Source organism: Balaenoptera musculus, chromosome 14 (assembly GCF_009873245.2).
Source record: "Balaenoptera musculus isolate JJ_BM4_2016_0621 chromosome 14, mBalMus1.pri.v3, whole genome shotgun sequence".
Taxonomy (NCBI): Eukaryota; Metazoa; Chordata; class Mammalia; order Artiodactyla; family Balaenopteridae; genus Balaenoptera; species Balaenoptera musculus.
This window is the reverse complement of record NC_045798.1, coordinates 73,116,940-73,134,185: the sequence shown is the minus strand read 5'-3', so window position 1 is coordinate 73,134,185 and position 17,246 is coordinate 73,116,940. Positions and strand designations below refer to the sequence as shown.

The window sequence follows — 17,246 nt, the reverse complement described above, 5'->3', positions numbered from 1 at the left end:
AGCCCCCGCTCGCTGCAACTAGAGAAAGCCCGCACGCAGCAACGAAGACCCAACGCAGCCATAAATAAATAAACAAATAAATTTATTTTAAAAAAATGAATGGTTGAATGAATGGTCGGTTTCAATCCTTATTTCTATGTAGATGACCACTACAACTTTCCGTTAGATGGCTGTACCTGTTTGTCCTTCTTGCAATGTAAAACATACTCAGGCAAAAACAAAGACAATATGAAAACAACAACAATAAAAAAGTGCATTCATCTTTGCCTCAAACCAGCTGTCCTGCTGACTAATGTGTTTCTCTTTTTTGGTCTCACTACTGCTGAAGACCTTAAATTACCGGATTCTGCCCTCCCTCTAATCTCCAATGTGCCATTATTTGCCTATTTTTGTCTTCACTTTCCATGGCCACGCCCCTCAACACCTCTTTTGTGAACCGTGGCCACTGTCTTCTATTTGTTCTCCCTGCCTCTCCTCTCTTATAGCCTGGACCCTGCTTGCTCAATCCTTTTCCTCAGAGCACAGCCCCCAACAGGCTACTCTTCTCCATGACGGTCATGACCATGCATGACTCCTGTTCACCTCCCAACGAAGGTCCAATTTCTCAGCACATTCAGGCTCGGTCCCCAGCCTTCTCTCACCACCCTCATCTCTGAATCCTTTCCAGACGCTGTGCGGTGGCCAAGTGAACGCCTTGCTCTTGGTAATCGTGTGCTTTTCTGCCTTCAGAGTGTCCCCTCACATTCAGTATACAACAAGCCTACTTTTCTTGTAAATTGTATACCACCCTGATGAAAAAGCATCCCTGCATCCTCTCAGCCTGAAATCACCACTCATTTTTATCAGGGAAACTTCTGCTCACCTCTTCCTCTCCCACTATAAACAGGTAACTCTACTGGATAAATATAATAATTACACACAGACCCTCCTCTTAGCTGAGTGAAAGGAACACCTCTAGGCGTCAGAATTGGAGAGGAAGGAGTAGAGAGGGTCTCTAAGCCAGAGCTGTTAGGTTGGGTATGGGAGTTAGAGGGAGAACTGAACCCAGATAAAGGCACTCGAGGGTTTTTTTAAAAGTTGTACTAAAGTATACTATTCGTACAAAAAAGGGCACACATCATAAGTGTGCAACACTACGAATTTTCACAAAGTGAGCACATCATGTATGCAGCTCCTACGATGCCCACCTTACACCCAGACAGGAAAGTGGACCAAGGGCTAGACCCCCTCCCTGCATGAAACAGGGACTTGGGGGGCTGGCCCTTCTGTGAAATCTAGAAAACTGGCCCTGTAGCCCAGAGAAGGACATGGAAGACTGCCATCTGCCCAGGGCTCTGGACAGGGAATGAAAGCTTGCTGGAAAAAGTCAACTTTCCTGGTTTGAACATGTCTGTGAGGAGCAGTACTTCCAAGCCGAGGAATGTACATAAACCCCATCTGAGATGGGTGGGACCCTGCAACCCTGGCAGAGGCAGACCAGACATGCTCTGGAGGGGCCCTCCCACCACCCCGGGGGCAGAGACCTCTCTGGAGAAAAACACTCTTGCCCCGTATGATCTCAAAAAGAATTAGAACCCTTAGGAGAAAATGAACTCATTTAGTCATGTGGTACGTGTCTTAATACTGGCGCAAGAGCTCCGGTTTTCTCTCTACACCGCAGGCAAAGTGAACCTTTTGAACCGTAAGCATGGCTCATTCTGTTAGAGGGAGATCACTTGATAAGATGAAGTCTTTCATCACCTAATAGGCCGAAACTCCTTCCCCTCCACCCCATACACTCTGCTCAAGACACGCGGTCTCTTTACTGTCCCTCAAGGCCTTGTTATGGGGTGAACTGTGTCCCTCTCCCTCAAAAAAAAAAAACCCAATATGTTGAAATCCTCCCCTCTGGTACTTGGAAACGTGATCTTATTTACCAATAGGGTCTTTGCAGATGTAACCAAGTTCAGATGAGGTCAATAGGGTGAGCTCTTAATCCAATATGACTGGTGTCCTTCTGGAAGGGAAGATGGTTATGGGAAAAGAGACACACAGGGAGAAGTCTACATGACCACAGAGGCAGAGATCAGAGTGATGCTACAGGCAAGGAGAGCCAAGGGCTGCTGGCCACTGCCAGAAGCTAGGAAGAGGCAGGAAAGGATTCTCCCCGACCGACTGCTGAGGGAGCATGGCCCTGTTGACACTGACTTGGACTTCCAGCCTCAGAACGGGAAGACAATACACTTCTGTTGTTTTAAGCAGCCTGGTTTCCGGTATTTTGTTCCAGCAGCGCCGGGGAACTAATACAAGCCTCAGATGTGTTCCAGCACTTTCTGATCCCTCTGCTTGCAAAGCCCTTCCACAGAGAACCTCCCTCACTCCCCGCAGGCCCCTGTTCAACTGGCACCTTTGCGAAGAGGCCCTGCCCCACTGCACCCCTGAAACTAACATTTCCTGCCTCTCTCCATTCCTTTGCCTCATTATTTTTCTTCATGGTTCCTAGTCACAGCTAACCTTATGGTATGTATCTTTTGTTTATTGTCTGCCTTGCCTTCTAGAATGTAAGTTGCATGAAAGTAGAGATAGTCCAATTCATTGCTGTAATGCTCAGTGCCCACCACGTGCCTGACCTAGGTGTGCCCTCCATACATATTTGTTTCGTAAATAAATGAGCTACTTGGGAGTACAGTTTACTTTTTTATCCTTCCCAGTATCCGATATAACGCTTTGCTCATAGTAGACTCTCAGAAAATATGTGCAGATGAACTAATAAACCCATCATCACTAGTGGGCTTAAGGCTCTGCGTGGTTAAGAGTGGCAGTCAAAATGCACATCGCATTGGCCTGGATTTGGTGGCCTCTTTGCTTAAAACAATTGTGGGGACAATCGGTCAGGTTTCTCTGAGTAATCATCAGAGCTCACCATTTGTCTGCTTCACGCAGCCACTGTTTCTCTTGCACTGAATGCCCCCATCCTCGCCCTGTTTTCTGATTAAGGAGACAGAATTGAGTAATCTAAATTTAGTTTGTGTAGCTCGGAGGCGCCAATCATGGCAAATAATGAATTAGGGGATCTCTACCCCCCCCTTTCCTGAAGCATTGAGCTGAAACCAACAAATTCATTTTATTTAGGATCACAGGCTGAACTCTGAGTGCTATCTGTGACAAGAGAATGCTTTCTTCACTAATCAAGTCACCCGAGCTCAGGCAAACCCTCTCCTGGGTGGTGGGAGTGCTGCTTATCTGAGTTGGCCCAGAGAATGTGCTTTCTGTTTGTTAAGAGAAGTGGTTATAATTTTGGTACAAATATTTAAGCCGGAAAAAAATGCATTTATATACACATACATATGTGTATATACACATAAAAAATATATATATACATATATATATATAAATCTCATATAGTTTTATAAATTTCTTTAGCCTTTCAAGGGCTTTCTGGATTTCTTAGTAAAACCCATATTTAGAATTCACATCTTCTGATTTAAGGCCTGTGTTTTCCTATCAGTTTTGAAAAGGACCCATATAAAGCATATTTTATCTGTTTTCACTTCAAAAGAACATAAAAATTTACTCACTGAAAAGCTGTTGTATTTGATGCTTTTTGTAAGAAATAAGCCATAGATTAGAAATAACAAATGTCATGAAGAGCTCTTTGGGGAAAAATAATGAAGTTCTGTTTCCATTTGTAACCTATGAGTCTTAATATGTGTGTCGGGAGGTTTTATACATGAGTATAATTTCGAATGAGTTTTTTAAGAGTCAGTAAAAGGAAAATGAATGAAATGGTGCTGATTCATTTTTTAAAATGTTATTATGTTAATATATTTAATAAAGCATGGTTTGCTAGTTCCTTTCTTTTTTCTGGCCAGATACAAATTTAACTTGCCCCAATGTTGATTACATGAGATTTGGCACCTTTATGCCTTGTCACTAATCATCAGCATTTCCCTGGGAGGGACCAGAAGACCTCTGCTATCTCCACTTAGCAGGAGCGGTACAGCACCCGTGATGGAAGGGTGACTTATCCTGAGCCTCCTGAGCCAAGAAGAGCCCACATACCTCAGTCATTAAAAACCCTTGGCTTTTTCTACTTCTCTGGCCTTGTCGACACTTTTTCCAGCACAGCATTTCAAACCGTAGAGACGTTTTGTGTAGTTGATTTAAAAGCAGTGGGTTTAGGCTTTAGGTAGAGGAGTATATTATCTATAAAGATCACCTCTTCAAAGGGCAAATTAAACTAATGTAATTTTCATTCTGAGAATGGAGAGCTAGCAAAATGTATAGGAAAGCAGTTGATACGAGGAGCAAGTTTTACTGTCTGTTTCTCAGGGAACACCTCTTGCCTGATTTGAAGATCGTGTAGATAATATGAAAGGCAATCCACTTAAGATGACATTTTACACCAAGCTGATAACCAGAAAGAGGACTCACTTTAATAATAAATAAACGAATTCAATCAAGAGCATACATTTTAGCTACAGAAAACTGGTTTTGCACTCACTCTAGACTCCATTTTCCTGGAATGTTCCACGTGGCTTGCCCCCTTACTTCCTCAGGTCTTTGCCCAAATGTCAGTGAGGACTTCTCTGACCCATCTATTTCAAATTGCACTAGCCTCCCCTCCCTCATCTCTCTTACATCGCTTCATTCTTTCTAACGCTCGTCATCACCCTAAATACTACATATTGTGATTATTTTCTGTCTCTCCCCTAATCCCTATGTAAGCCCCTTGTCTGCTCTGTTCACTACTGTTTTCCCAGTGCACACAGTAGGTGCTCAATACTTGTTCAGTGAATGAAAGAATGGTGCCTGACACCTTTCTATTCCAAAGGTTGGTCTTGTACTTCGAGATGCACTGAGCGTTAGGGCCAGATGGGCGGGCGGAGCTGTGGGAATGTAGCAAGGGCTAGAAATGAGGGGGTCACCTGTTCTGTGCGCGGGATTGGGGCCAGGCGGTCACCCTGCGAAGGTGCACAGACATGACACTGACGAACCTCACCGTACCAGCCCTCCAAAAAATGCATTTGCCGGACTGGCCTTCACTTTTCCTAATGCTATCACGTTAGCAGCATAATGTTTGCTTTCTGGTCCCAGCTGTCAAACTCTGCTGCATAGAGATACTACAGAGGAACTTAATAAGTATGTCATGAGTGTCTGATATAAAATAATTCCTTTTCTCATTCTGAAAACAAAGCAAAATAAAACAGGGTCGGTACAGTTGTGCTGTAACTAGGCCACAAAACTGGAGAATTGAGGCAAAAGCATTGTCATAGGTAAGTAATACTAGTGGAAATGTCAAGAAAGTTCTTTGCGGAGTCGTGGCTGCAGTTCCTGCCTTGGTCAGGTGGGCGCATGCAACCAGGGCGTTCGTTCAGGGCGACCCGCACGGATTTTTGGTGGTTTGGGTGGAAGGTGCCAGTAGCACAGCCTGTGACCCTTTCTTACCCTGGGCACCTCGCTGCAGCAGAGCGGGCTCCCGGGGAGGGGCGTGTCTGCACCTGGCCCCGCCCCTGAAGCCCCGCCCCGGCCCGGCACCAATGAGCGGGCACACAGCCTGGGCGCAGGGAGTGGCCTAGCCTGATAAGGAGGCGTGGGTGGTGGGTGCTGAGGTCTGCTGTTAGCCGTTGGTGGGGCCCGCGCCTGGGTGTGCTGCCGCGGGAGGAACCCAGGTCCCGGGCCGAGGCTGCCCCGGGAATGGTTTTAGTCGGCACAAACATGGCTGCGGCCCTGCGATCTGCGAGCGTCCTGCTCCGCGATCGGCGTAAGTGGGGCTGTTGCGGCCGCCGCCGAGGCGGGGACAGCGGGCAGCTGGCGCCGGGGTCCCCGGGCCTGGGAACTTGCAAGGAGCGGCGGCGGGCTGTGCAGGAAGCTGCCCGCGACGGGGCGAGGGGCGGAGAAGGGATCCGGAAAGGGGCGCTCCCCTGGGAGCGGCGAGAGCGGGGTACGTGGGTCCCCCGAGGACCCTGAGAGGCCGCGGGGAGGGGTCCCGGAGTCACATCGGTCAGCTGGGTGGCCGTGAGCAGTGGCTGAATTTCTCAGAGCCTTAGTTCTTATCTGTAAAACAAGAATAACGATAGTCGCAGGATTGTTGTGATTTCGGGAGGCAGAGTGTGTTAAGGGCCTGCCATAGAGACAGGACCGTTGGCATCATTATCCTCATTATCACCATGGGCATCTACCCTGGGGTTCCCTCTCTGGTGGTGGAGGTCACACTGTGCCCACTGCTGCCCTGGCTCCTGGCATCACCCGGTGCTCACTTGTCCTTGTCAGCAGGACCCACCGCGGGGCAGCTCAGGCTAGTATTTTCTAGAGATATTTGGAGAAGAAATAAGACCCATGGACAACCCCCCACGTTTCTGATACAGACGTGAATGTAGGTTGTGTCCACAGGATGAACTGATGGGACTCTGGTTCAGACACACCTGGCTGGGTCACTAGGTCTGCAGCATTCCTGTGACGCCCCTGAGTGAGGCATTCACCCCAGCTTGAACTTTGCTAAACATAAAAGAAGGTCATACCTCATAGGCTTGCCGTGAAGATTAGCAGGATACAGGTAAAGCCTGTAGCACAGTCCCTGGCACACAGTAGATACATAGATAACCTCAAAATGTTCAGTTATTAGTATGTAAAAGGCTGCCACCTACTAAGATGCTTAATTAGTATATTTGAATGATGACTGGACACAGACCTGACTTATTTTTCTAAGAAGTTCCCTAATTCATCAATCTATCACCTACTGAGAAGGAGTGGAGAGTCCACTCTGAACCTCCATATCTTATTACAGGTGCCTTTGTTGGGAAAATAATAAAGACCCAGTGTCCAATGACAATCAGGTCACTAAGGGCAGTGGGAGACGAAAGACATTATCTTTTAAGAAAAGGAAGCACAGTGCCAGTAACGACGGGGCTGAAAGAAGTATCAAATTAATCTTTTCTTTCACTGACCCTTCCTGTGGCAAAGAAAGTCTGACAGGCTCTAGAGTTGAGGTCAAAGAACAATATGAGAAACTTTAAATGCTTTGTTGTCCAGGTTATAAGTAACCAAGTGGAAGGATTCAGAAACCACAGCAGAAGTAGATTTGAAGTTCAATTGAATTACAGACTCTGATTTTAGATGTAGTTATAATACTTTAATTATCTTATTTTATATGAAGGGATTAACATCTGGGTTAGAAAAAATTGAGTAGTAATTCTCAAAATGAATTCTCAAAGTAGAAAAGCAAAGTTTTACACTCTATGTTCTTAGCATAGTACAGAATTAATAAGAAGCTCCCTAGTATATATGTATATAGTATATACATATATTTTAGAAAGTTAATAGAATAAAGAATTATTGTTCCTTTGTGGCATTTTCTTTCCAGATTTTTTACGTTAGGCATATATGTCTTTTGTAATTGGAAAAAAACAAATCTAGAATAATAAAAAAGAGTATCAATGTTTAAATTAATAAATTAGAACATTCTAGCTCCATACTAGAAAAATAACAATTTTTTTCTTAAAGCCTCCCCTCCCCAAGTGTTTATTAATAGTTACAATATAGAACCTTATTTCTGTGAATTTTTAAAATGATACTCATGTTTATAAGGACCTTTTGAAATAATCTTCATCTCCTGTGTGATAGAAAAGGGCTGTATTAGGTACTTGTGTATCTTGTTTTCTACCCTCCCACATACCACCCCCAAGCATCCAAAATATTAAATAATTTGCTTTTGGAGAACCACTTGATACCCATGAACTTCTTAAGTCACAGGTATACTTTTGAATGATTCACCTATTGAGTGTGTCCAGGCATTAATGAAGTTTTGTTTTCTTACATCATCTTCTTTTCTGCATATCCCTTGGTTTTATAGCTTTTATTGTTTGTAGGCCTTCCAAAGGTAAACCAGTTGTCCATGCCAAGAGTAGGGTTAGAATTACCTGGTCTTAGTTCATAAGTGAGCAGATCCTTACTACTGAGTGTTCTTACTTCATGCATTGTTCCAGACACTGTTCTTGGGGCTGGACATAGATTTTTAAAAATTTTCCTAATCTTTACAACAGCCTTGCAAGTTTGGCCTTATCACTATTTTACAGATGAGAAAAGTGAGGCTTGGAGTAGCTCAGTGAGTTGCCCAATTACTGTCACACAGCTTGTTTGGTCCTATCTGGAATTTCTGCTCAGATCTCTCTAGCTCCAGAACACACACTCTACACCACACGATGCTGCCTGTGCCTTCGAATTTCTCTTAAGCTGTGAGCTGAGTGTATTCAGGAGTCTCATTTGGTTCTTTGAATAATTACTTTAAACTCCTTTAGCTAGATTAATACTAATCGTTTGGTAGGAGATACTCTGTTTTTCTAGAGGCTTCAGATCATCAAGGGAGAGGAGTGTTTTAGAGAAGTCCTTGAGAGGTGGGTGTGTTAACCCTATGTCCTGAGCAGAAAGGATCCATCATTAGCAGCATCAACTTCTCTGAGAATTTATTTAACCTCAGAGAAGAGAATTTTGTAAGTAGAGGGCATGGCAGTAGTTTTCGGCAGCTTGAAAAGCTACAAGCTCCCAAACTGTACTAAGCGATACTAATGTACTGGTTGGAGACTCTAGTCGCATCCTTATTCCCCACCCCCACCCCACCCCCTTTTAAAGTTTGCAGGAGGAAATCTTATTATATTACCAGCAGTCAAATTATGTAATGCCAAAGTTCTATTCTGATACCCCATGGAATCTGATATAACCTCATTTATATAAGGAATTGCAGACATCGCAGCTTGATTGAGAACCTGGTTAAATCTCATCGTGCAGTTCAGAATTGAACTTGTCTAAAATAAGGAGATGTGAGCTGGTTTGAGACTTCATGTGAGCGGAATTGAAGTTCTTTATGTCAATCTTTGCACTTCCACTTTGAGTTAATAAGGATTATTCAGCTCAAGCTCACATAATTGGCTCTGTTGGGAATGTGCACAATCTGGATAGTTGGAAATCTAAGTGGCCTGGAAATATCATTCTCCTATATTTTATAGACCTGCTAGGTGATAAAAAAAAAAAAAAAGAAAAAATTCAGAGCAGGTGTAGTCCCTATGCTCTAGACACTTACCAAGGAAAATAATACTGGTACCGATTATATGAGGCAGGCCCTGTGAAGAGTGCTTCACTGGTCTTATCTGCTGCAATCTTTACAAGGATGCAGATAGCAGGGTTTCACCATTTTACAGCTGGGGAAACTAAGGCTCAGAAAGATTATAACCCAGCCCCAGTTACATTACTAGTAAGTGGCAGAACTGGATTCAGAGTCGGGTCCGTTGGTCCGCAGCCCTGGTTCCTCACCGGAACACCTTTGACTCGTAAGTAGGAGGAGGGTAGAAGGAGACTGACCTCAGGCTGGTTTCAGGCCCGCTGGTTTGAGACTGGGGAAGGGAGGTTGAGTGTATACTGTGGGGCACGGTAGTAACTACTGTCCTGCATTGCCATCTTGAGTACCTACTGTGTGGTTTCAGTTCAGTTTCACTCTGTGTTGTTTAAGGATAAATACCCTTCACGCTATAACTGCGTATGGCCCATGGACTCCTCGATTCAGATAGGCTCTCCAGGCCCACAACTAACTTTGTGGTGGCCAGGACAAGACCCGTATACAGCAAGCTAACAGACTGTGAATTATGTTCTGTTCTGCTATGCTGACAAATAGACCTTGCTAACGGCCTGGGAGGGTGAACTCTTGAACTCTTCACAGTTCCTACAGAAATGCCGCGGCCTTGAGAAAGTTGCCTCGGGCGGGCAGACTTCCCTGCTTCTCTTCCCACTCCTGGCCTGCCCGGCACGGTGAAGAGCCTTGTGCATACTCCAGCGTGTATGTATGTTCAAGCTCCATTCCTGACCCTATGAACAGCCACCAGTTTGGCTACCCTTCAGGTCAAGAATTGCTTATACTGATGGTGCGATCTGCCGTCAAGAGGATGGATGCAGGAAAGAGGCCTGCGCCAGACCCTGGAAGTGGAGCTTTTGGGGCAGGGAATTCTGAGGTCCTGGGTCCTGGGAGCCTGGTCAGGAAGGGGGGGGAGCATGGACTCTGGGGGTCCATGAATCCTTGGCCATGCAGATGGCATACCCCACGGGGCAGGGTGCAGTAGGAGGCGGACCAGAATCGGCCCTTGAAAGCAGAGCACCTCTGTCCCCCGGCCCTTGTCAGAGTCCGAGGGCAATCCTGGGGTTCTTAGTACTGGTACCATATTGGAGAAGGCTAGGAGGCAGATGTGAGATCTGTGCAAGTGGTTGAAAACTGGCCCAGTTTCCACTCCTTAAATCAGTGGCTCTTGACCTTTTCTGCAGGCTCCTCACCTTTCATACGAGCAGCGTGCTGCCATCATAACACGCAGTGATCTCATGAGGGATCTATCAAAAGCGACGGCCGAGGCAGTGAGAGGAGGCGTGTGTAGCTTCTAAAAGGGCTCCATGCGAGTCCTGTAAGCCATCCTAGGGGACGCCATCCCACCCCCTCAGAGAGGCCTTAAGAGCCTTCCCCCACCTGCAGTGAAATGCTGGGGAAATCACCTCTGCTGTAGCATCTCTTTAAATTTTAGATCCAGGAATTATGCTCCGAGGACCTCTTCAAAAGCAATTACTTTCCAGCTAGATTTCACGCTGCCACTTTAATTTTGTCGCAGTGGTATATGGTGGCTCAAGGGCCTGTCAGCCACGGAGGTGCCAGTCGGGTGCAGCCACAGCAGCAGCTGCCACAGAAACAGCCCAACGTGCCAGAAGCCCCAGACCTCAAGTTCAGCCGGGGAACAGGTATGAGTCTAATTTTAGGTACTAATAAGGATTTCTCTTTCTTGATGCAAACACCGGTGGATACCAGCTACCTATGAGGAGAGGTGTTGGGAAAACCCAGTATGTAAGGAGCGGTATGTTATTTTCTTGGCTTCCTTTCAATAGCTGTTAAACATATAGATTTCACCCCCAATTAAGGCTTTAAAAGTGTTTTTGAATTTTGACATTTTCTATTAAAATTTTTTTTCCCAGCTTTATTGAGGTCTGGTTGACAAAAATCCCACAGGGCTTTTGTTAAAGGACACAGAGTTGAGTACAAACAGTCTGCAAATCGTGTGGGAATTTAGTTTCGGAATATGTCCCATAACATAAATTATGTGTATGCTGGAAATATGTTTATGAACCTAACATAATTATACTTATGAAATACATCTCCTGTGCGGGAAAAGGAATAACTAATCCACCAAGAATTTCTGTAGTAAACTGTTAATGCAGTGAATATTATTGTAAATGACATAATGTGATTTACAGTTTATTAAAGAAACAAAGTACGTTCCCTACCTCACCTCTGCTGTTTGCGGGTGGACGTCAGCAGGCATGGCGTTGCTACTGGGTGTCCTCTTCAATATCAGAGGCCACAGCTGTTTTCAAGTCTTCCTCTGGTAAAGAGGCAACAGAAGACTGTAAAGGTCACTTTTTAGATGAGTACACAGATAGGAGTAATGCACTTTAACACTGGGGAGAGAGAAAGAAAGAAAGTAGCTGTGAACTATTAACGCCTTGACCTTTCTGGTAGACCAGATGTTCTACGAGAGCTTTATAGCTTTGAAAATAGTCATATTTTGTGTTTGTTACTTTTCATTGTGTGATCCTGGGTATGATGATGGAGCACTTAGTGAACTGAGGTTTGTTGGGGATAGGGCAGTGAGGTGGGGTCCCAAATCATCTCCTTTCGACTCTCGGGCCTCCTGAAAAACCACACGTGGGAAGGGAGACAGGAAGCACAGACACTGTCTCCATCCTGGGGGCATGCCCAGCAGGACGCCACTCCTCCTTGCCCCCCATGGCCCCTCTTTTCTCACCTCAGCCATAGTACAAAGTGCTTTAAGTATTTAGGGTTTGGGGTAAGTATTTGGTGTAAACTGAAGAACTGATTGGATGTGGAACCCTGGGAGAAAAATTATTTCATTACTGTGTTATCCTAGTGGCAAAAATCAACAACATAAATCGCCTTAAGATTAAATTATTAAAATTGAATAAAAATCTAAAAAGACTCCCAAATTCTAGTAAGTAACTTTATATCATATTTATACAAAAGAAATCAGTTCATTTTAGAAAATACAGACAGGAAAAAAAAAATCACTGATAATCTCACCACCCAGTATTTTGTCTCTATACCTGTATCTATTAATATTTACTCAGTATATATTTATCAAAATGTGATAATACTACATATATTATTTTTATAACTTCCTCTTTTTATTTAATGTCTACCACATAACTATAAAAAGTCTACATAATTTTAATAGCCTAAGAGTATTTTATTAAATCTTAATTTATTTATGCAATCTCATGTTACAGGGCACATAGGTTATTTCTGGGTTTTAAATATTAGAGACGATGAAGTGGTGAGTGTCTTTGTGAGTCATTCTGATGCCAGATATGATGAAGGCCCTGTGCTACTTAGTGCTCAGACTACTCTAGACAATACTACACTACAAATTTGTCTGCAAAGGGCTGAATGGTACATGTTTTCAGGCTTTGTGGGCCCTTTGGTCTTGTTTGCTGCTATTCACCTCCCCCATCATAATGTGAGAGCAGCCACAGGTGATACGTAAACAAATGAGTGGAACTCTGTTCCAATAAAACTTTTTTTTAAATTAATTTATTTTATTTATTTATTTGTTGGGTCTTTGTTGCTGTGTTGGGTCTTTGTTGCTGCGCGTGGGCTTTCTCTCGTTACGGCGAGCGGAGGCTACTCTTCGTTGCGATGCGTGTGCTTCTCATCGCAGTGGCTTCTCTTGTTGCAGAGCATGGGCTCTAGGCGCACGGGCTTCAGTAGTTGTGGCTCGCGGGCTCTAGAGCGCAGGCTCAGTAGTTGTGGCGCACGGGCTTAGTTGCTCCGCGGCATGTGGGATCTTCGCGGACCAGGGCTGGAACCCGTGTCCCCTGCATTGGCAGGCGGATTCTTAACCACTGCGCCACCAGGGAAGCCCTGTTCCAATAAAACTTTATTTACAAAAGCAGGCAGGGGGTGTGTGGGCAAATTTGGCCCATGGACTGGAGTTTGCCAAACCCTGTTCTAGAGGCAGCATAGATCCTCTGGCCAATTACATCTTGGAGATTTAATGAAGAGCTGGGATTTGTTTTTTATCTTGATGCTGACTATATATAGTAGAATAGAATTAATCTGTTCCTTTAGTAATTGATGAGCTTAAGTTTTGGTTTGTCCAATTAATAGTTCAAAGGAAAAACCTCATGTTTTGAGAGTGCAAGAATATAAATGGCAAAATGTGGCAACCTTTTCAAATGAGAAGCTTTCAATATGTTTGCCGTATACGCTTTTACATTCAAACAAGGGGAACTTGATCATTCAGACTTTGGTGTCAGATGTTCTGTGTCTGGAGGGGAGAAGAGACAGTGACCCTTGGCTAAAGCTTTGCAGTTCACATTCGGGAATAGAGGGGTGTTGGACTAGGGCTTCCTAATGCACCATTCGTCATGCACAACACAGTTTTGAATTAAGTGCAAGCGTATTTAGGTATTTTCAAATCGTGTGTTTCCTTCATGTATAAGATCAACATGGTTTGCAAAACATGGATTTGCAGGGCAGAGTAACATCCCATTTAAAGCCACTCTTGTTCTGAGCTCAGGTGTTATAGATGAAAAACAGTTCTAAATCCCGTTTGCACATTGATGCCCTCTGTGGCTTAGGTAAGTCTCTTAGCGTGGGGTTTCTTAACCAGTAATCTGTTAACTGGCAGCAATCCATGGAAAAATGCACTTAATTTATTGTGAGTCACAGCTTTTGAGGGTGAGAGACAGAATCCCAGAACACCAGTGGCCTAAGTAGAAAGATTAAGGGAATAATACAATTTCACAATATAATGAATCTGGAATTTTCAGGTATCAAGAAAACAAAACACCAGTTTGTTAATTCATTGATAGGACTTCTGGCCCGAGGGGGTAGAAAAGTTATGGAACAACAACTTAAGAGTGGTTGCTTGATTTAGTAAAAAGAGATTAAACCCCTTTCCTCTAACACAGTGGTTCTGAACAGAGGGTGGGATGGGGGATCATTTTTGTCCCCGGGACATATTTGGCAATGTCTGGAGACGTTTCTGGTTGTCACAGCTGGGGTAGGGTGTGTGCTATTGCCATCTAGTAAGTAGAGGCCGAGGTTGCCGCTAAACCTCCTACAAAGCACAAGACAGTCCCACAACAAAGGATTATCCAGCACCCAATGTCAGCAGTGCTGAGGTCAAGAAACCCTGGCCTAAGACAATGATGTGAAAAGTGAACTTGGTTAATCTATATAATGGGGTCTAAATTAGAAAATCCCTGAGTTCATTGTAATGCAGCACTTCCCCTTCCCCAGGAATTGGTTCTTATTTTGAAAATTTAGGCTGAGAATTCAGATTTCTACTGCATCCACCTATTACTATGTTTGACCAAGAAAATGGTTTCTACTTGTATAAATTTGACACACTCTGTTGCCTAAAATTACTGCCAGACATTATTAACATTTTTTTAAAAATTGCAATTAAAATGCCATCATGATATCATCAGCTTTAGAACACTTTAAGAGCAGTCTTCCAAACGAGACCCATCTCAGCAGGATTGCTGTAGTCACTGCATTAGCTAGAGGTGGTCTTGACGTAGGAGATTTAGAAAGTAGACCCCTCGGCATTTGTAATAATGGTGTTTTAAATCCACATCAGGCTGCTTATTCCTCGGCTGCTTTATCAAGAGTGAATGGAGAGGATACCCATACGATGGAATATTATTCAGCCACGAAAGGGAAGGAAGTACTGATTCATGCTACAATATGGATGAACCTTGCAAATTTTATGCTGAGTGAAAGAAACCAGACACAGAAGGCCACATATTATGATTCTGTTTCTGTGAATAGGCAAATCCATAGGCCCAGAAAGTAGATTAGTGGTTGCCAGGGGTGAGGGAGAGGGAGAATGGGGAATGGCTGTAACGGGTAAGTGGGGTTTTGGGGAGTGAGGAAAATGTTTAGGAATTAGATAGCTGTCGTGTTTGCCTAACCTTGTGCATATACTAAAAACCACCAAATTGTACAGTTTAAAATGGCAGGTGTTATGGTATGTGAATTATATCTAAATGTTTACAGGGCACAAAAAGAAAAAAAAGGATGAGTGGAAGAAACACTCCTTGTCCTTTCTTTTCCCCACCGGCAGCCTCTTTCACTCCTGTCACATGGGGAAAGACAGGCCCGCAGTTCTCCACGGTCCCATCTCAGGCTTTGACCTTGTGGTTCCGACCAGAGTCATGGTCTTCTGGTGGCTCCCCGAAGCTCAGGGGAGACACTTGGTCCTGCTGTGGCCCCATCTTGCCCCCTGGCTGGTTTAGGAATAGAGAACTCATCCTGGCCTGGCTCACTTCGGCGGTGCAGGCCTCAGAGCTGCTCTGGATTTTATAAGTTTACATTTTTTGCATAGTCCTTTTTTAAAAAAATTTCCCAGAAGCTGCTTGACTTTCTTTTTGTTTCCTTTTGCTCATCCAGTGGTTGATTCTTTAGCCTGGGACTAATTTGAATAATTCAGAACAGTGTTTTACAGGAATTACCTAAGTAGTGGGTTTTAGATGAAGGATGGCGAGGTGAGTGTAAAGTGAGAAATGTAGTTTATCACAGCAGGGGACACTGAACAGGAGTAAAGGCAGGCTCTGGAGAAGGAAGCAGAGTAGCAAGAAATAATTTAAGCCATTAATAATTTAATAATTAACTAAAGAGAAGGGAGTAAATAAGGGCATGAGAGATGGGCTGGTAGTTTACTGGGGAGGTTTAAAATTATAGGGAAACCCACGGCTCCTCTGTGTAGAATAGAACCTACTGTTTGTGCCAGCTTATGCTGAATAAGTACATTATGCACTTAATTGTCAAAATAACTTTTTGAGGTAATTGGTGGACTCTCTATTTTACAGATGAGGAAACTTAAGCTTGGAGAGATCAGGTAACCTGTGTAGGCACGAGGCAGTCATGTGAACAAGTGTTTCAGCCTCAGGACAATTTTAGGTTTACACCTTGACCGTCAGTCCCCAAAGAATGGGATCTTTGTTCAGGGCTGACAGTTTAATAGGGGAATATTTGGAGCCCAGGGAAAGTCCAGGGAGAGAGATGGAGCTAGGAGGTGAAGGTCAGAGTCTGAGCTGGGACCTTGGACCGCGCAGAGCTGGAGGCCTCATGCGTTCACTGTGATGGCAGTGGAGAGATCTGTAGCTTTTCATCTTTGCCTTGAACAGATTAGATGAGAGTTTGCTAGCAGAAACAAAATTCTACCCTAGAAGTGTTACAGATCAACTGTTGCCATTTGATTTATGTAGGAAGCCGAAAACTGGAATATTAATGCTGAACATGGGAGGCCCTGAAACCGTCGGAGAAGTTCACGACTTCCTTCTGAGGCTCTTCTTGGATCGAGACCTCATAACACTTCCTGTTCAAAAGTAAGATACATGTAAATGCCTATACTTATCCATAACCTGTGCAGTGCATTTTCCCTTCCATGTATCTCAGTTCTGTAGTTAAAAAATAAATAAATAAATGGTTTTAGTGCACATCTGGTAGTGCTAGAGCAGCATTATTATTTTCTATTAGTTATGAGAAGGCTATGATGTCAGAAGAACTGTAGGGGAGAGAGAAAGCAAGTTAGCAAGGATTCCCCTTGGGCTGTTTCCTCCCCAGAGCTCTGGAAATTGCAGCGGTCTGGACACAGCTGAAGGAGCTTTAAAGATGTATTTGTACTTTGTACTTAACCGTCTAACACTCAGGGAAGCAATGAGTATTATTCATTTGTGCTGTGAAATTGAGTTCTTGCTGTCCTTCTTCCCTTCCTTTCATTCTTCCCTCCCTCCTTCTTTCTCTTCTTCTTTCTTTCTTTATTTGTTTTGAGGTATGATTGATATTTGTTGTATATTTTGATGTATATGACTGAGTTTCACAATATCTTTTTTAAAAAATTGGAGTATAATTGCTTTACAATGTTGTGTTAGTTTCTGCTGCACAGTGAGGTGAGTCAGCTATATGCATACACATATCCCCTCCCTCTTGGACCTCCCTCCCACCCCCCTCCCCCATCCCACCCATCTAGGTCATCACAGAACACCCAGCATGGGGTTTTTTAATAAAAAATTTATATATGCATATGATAAGAAAATGCAAATAGTTAATAAGTGTTTATAGTAAAAAGCAGGTGTTTCTTTCCCCTTGGACTCCAGCCTCCCACTTGCCCACCCCTGAGGTAAGCACTGTTAGATCCAGAAATAGTCCAGGCACA

At 43.9% G+C, this 17,246-nt stretch overlaps 1 protein-coding gene across 3 annotated transcripts in view; it reads left to right on the top strand.

Annotated features, from left to right (window-relative positions):
* Nucleotides 1-5,594: 5,594 nt before the first annotated feature.
* Nucleotides 5,595-17,246, top strand: part of FECH (ferrochelatase) — a 33,825-nt gene continuing 22,173 nt past the window's right edge. The window contains exons 1-3 of one of the 3 annotated variants that reach the window (XM_036823457.1): nt 5,597-5,743; nt 10,620-10,746; nt 16,297-16,416. In XM_036823457.1, coding sequence (XP_036679352.1) covers nt 5,677-5,743; nt 10,620-10,746; nt 16,297-16,416 — 314 coding nt within the window. In that variant the 5' untranslated portion in view covers nt 5,597-5,676. Of the gene's footprint in view, nt 5,744-10,619; nt 10,747-10,839; nt 10,860-16,296; nt 16,417-17,246 lie in introns of those variants that run through there. The other 2 variants (XM_036823458.1, XM_036823459.1) reach the window with 2 other exon arrangements.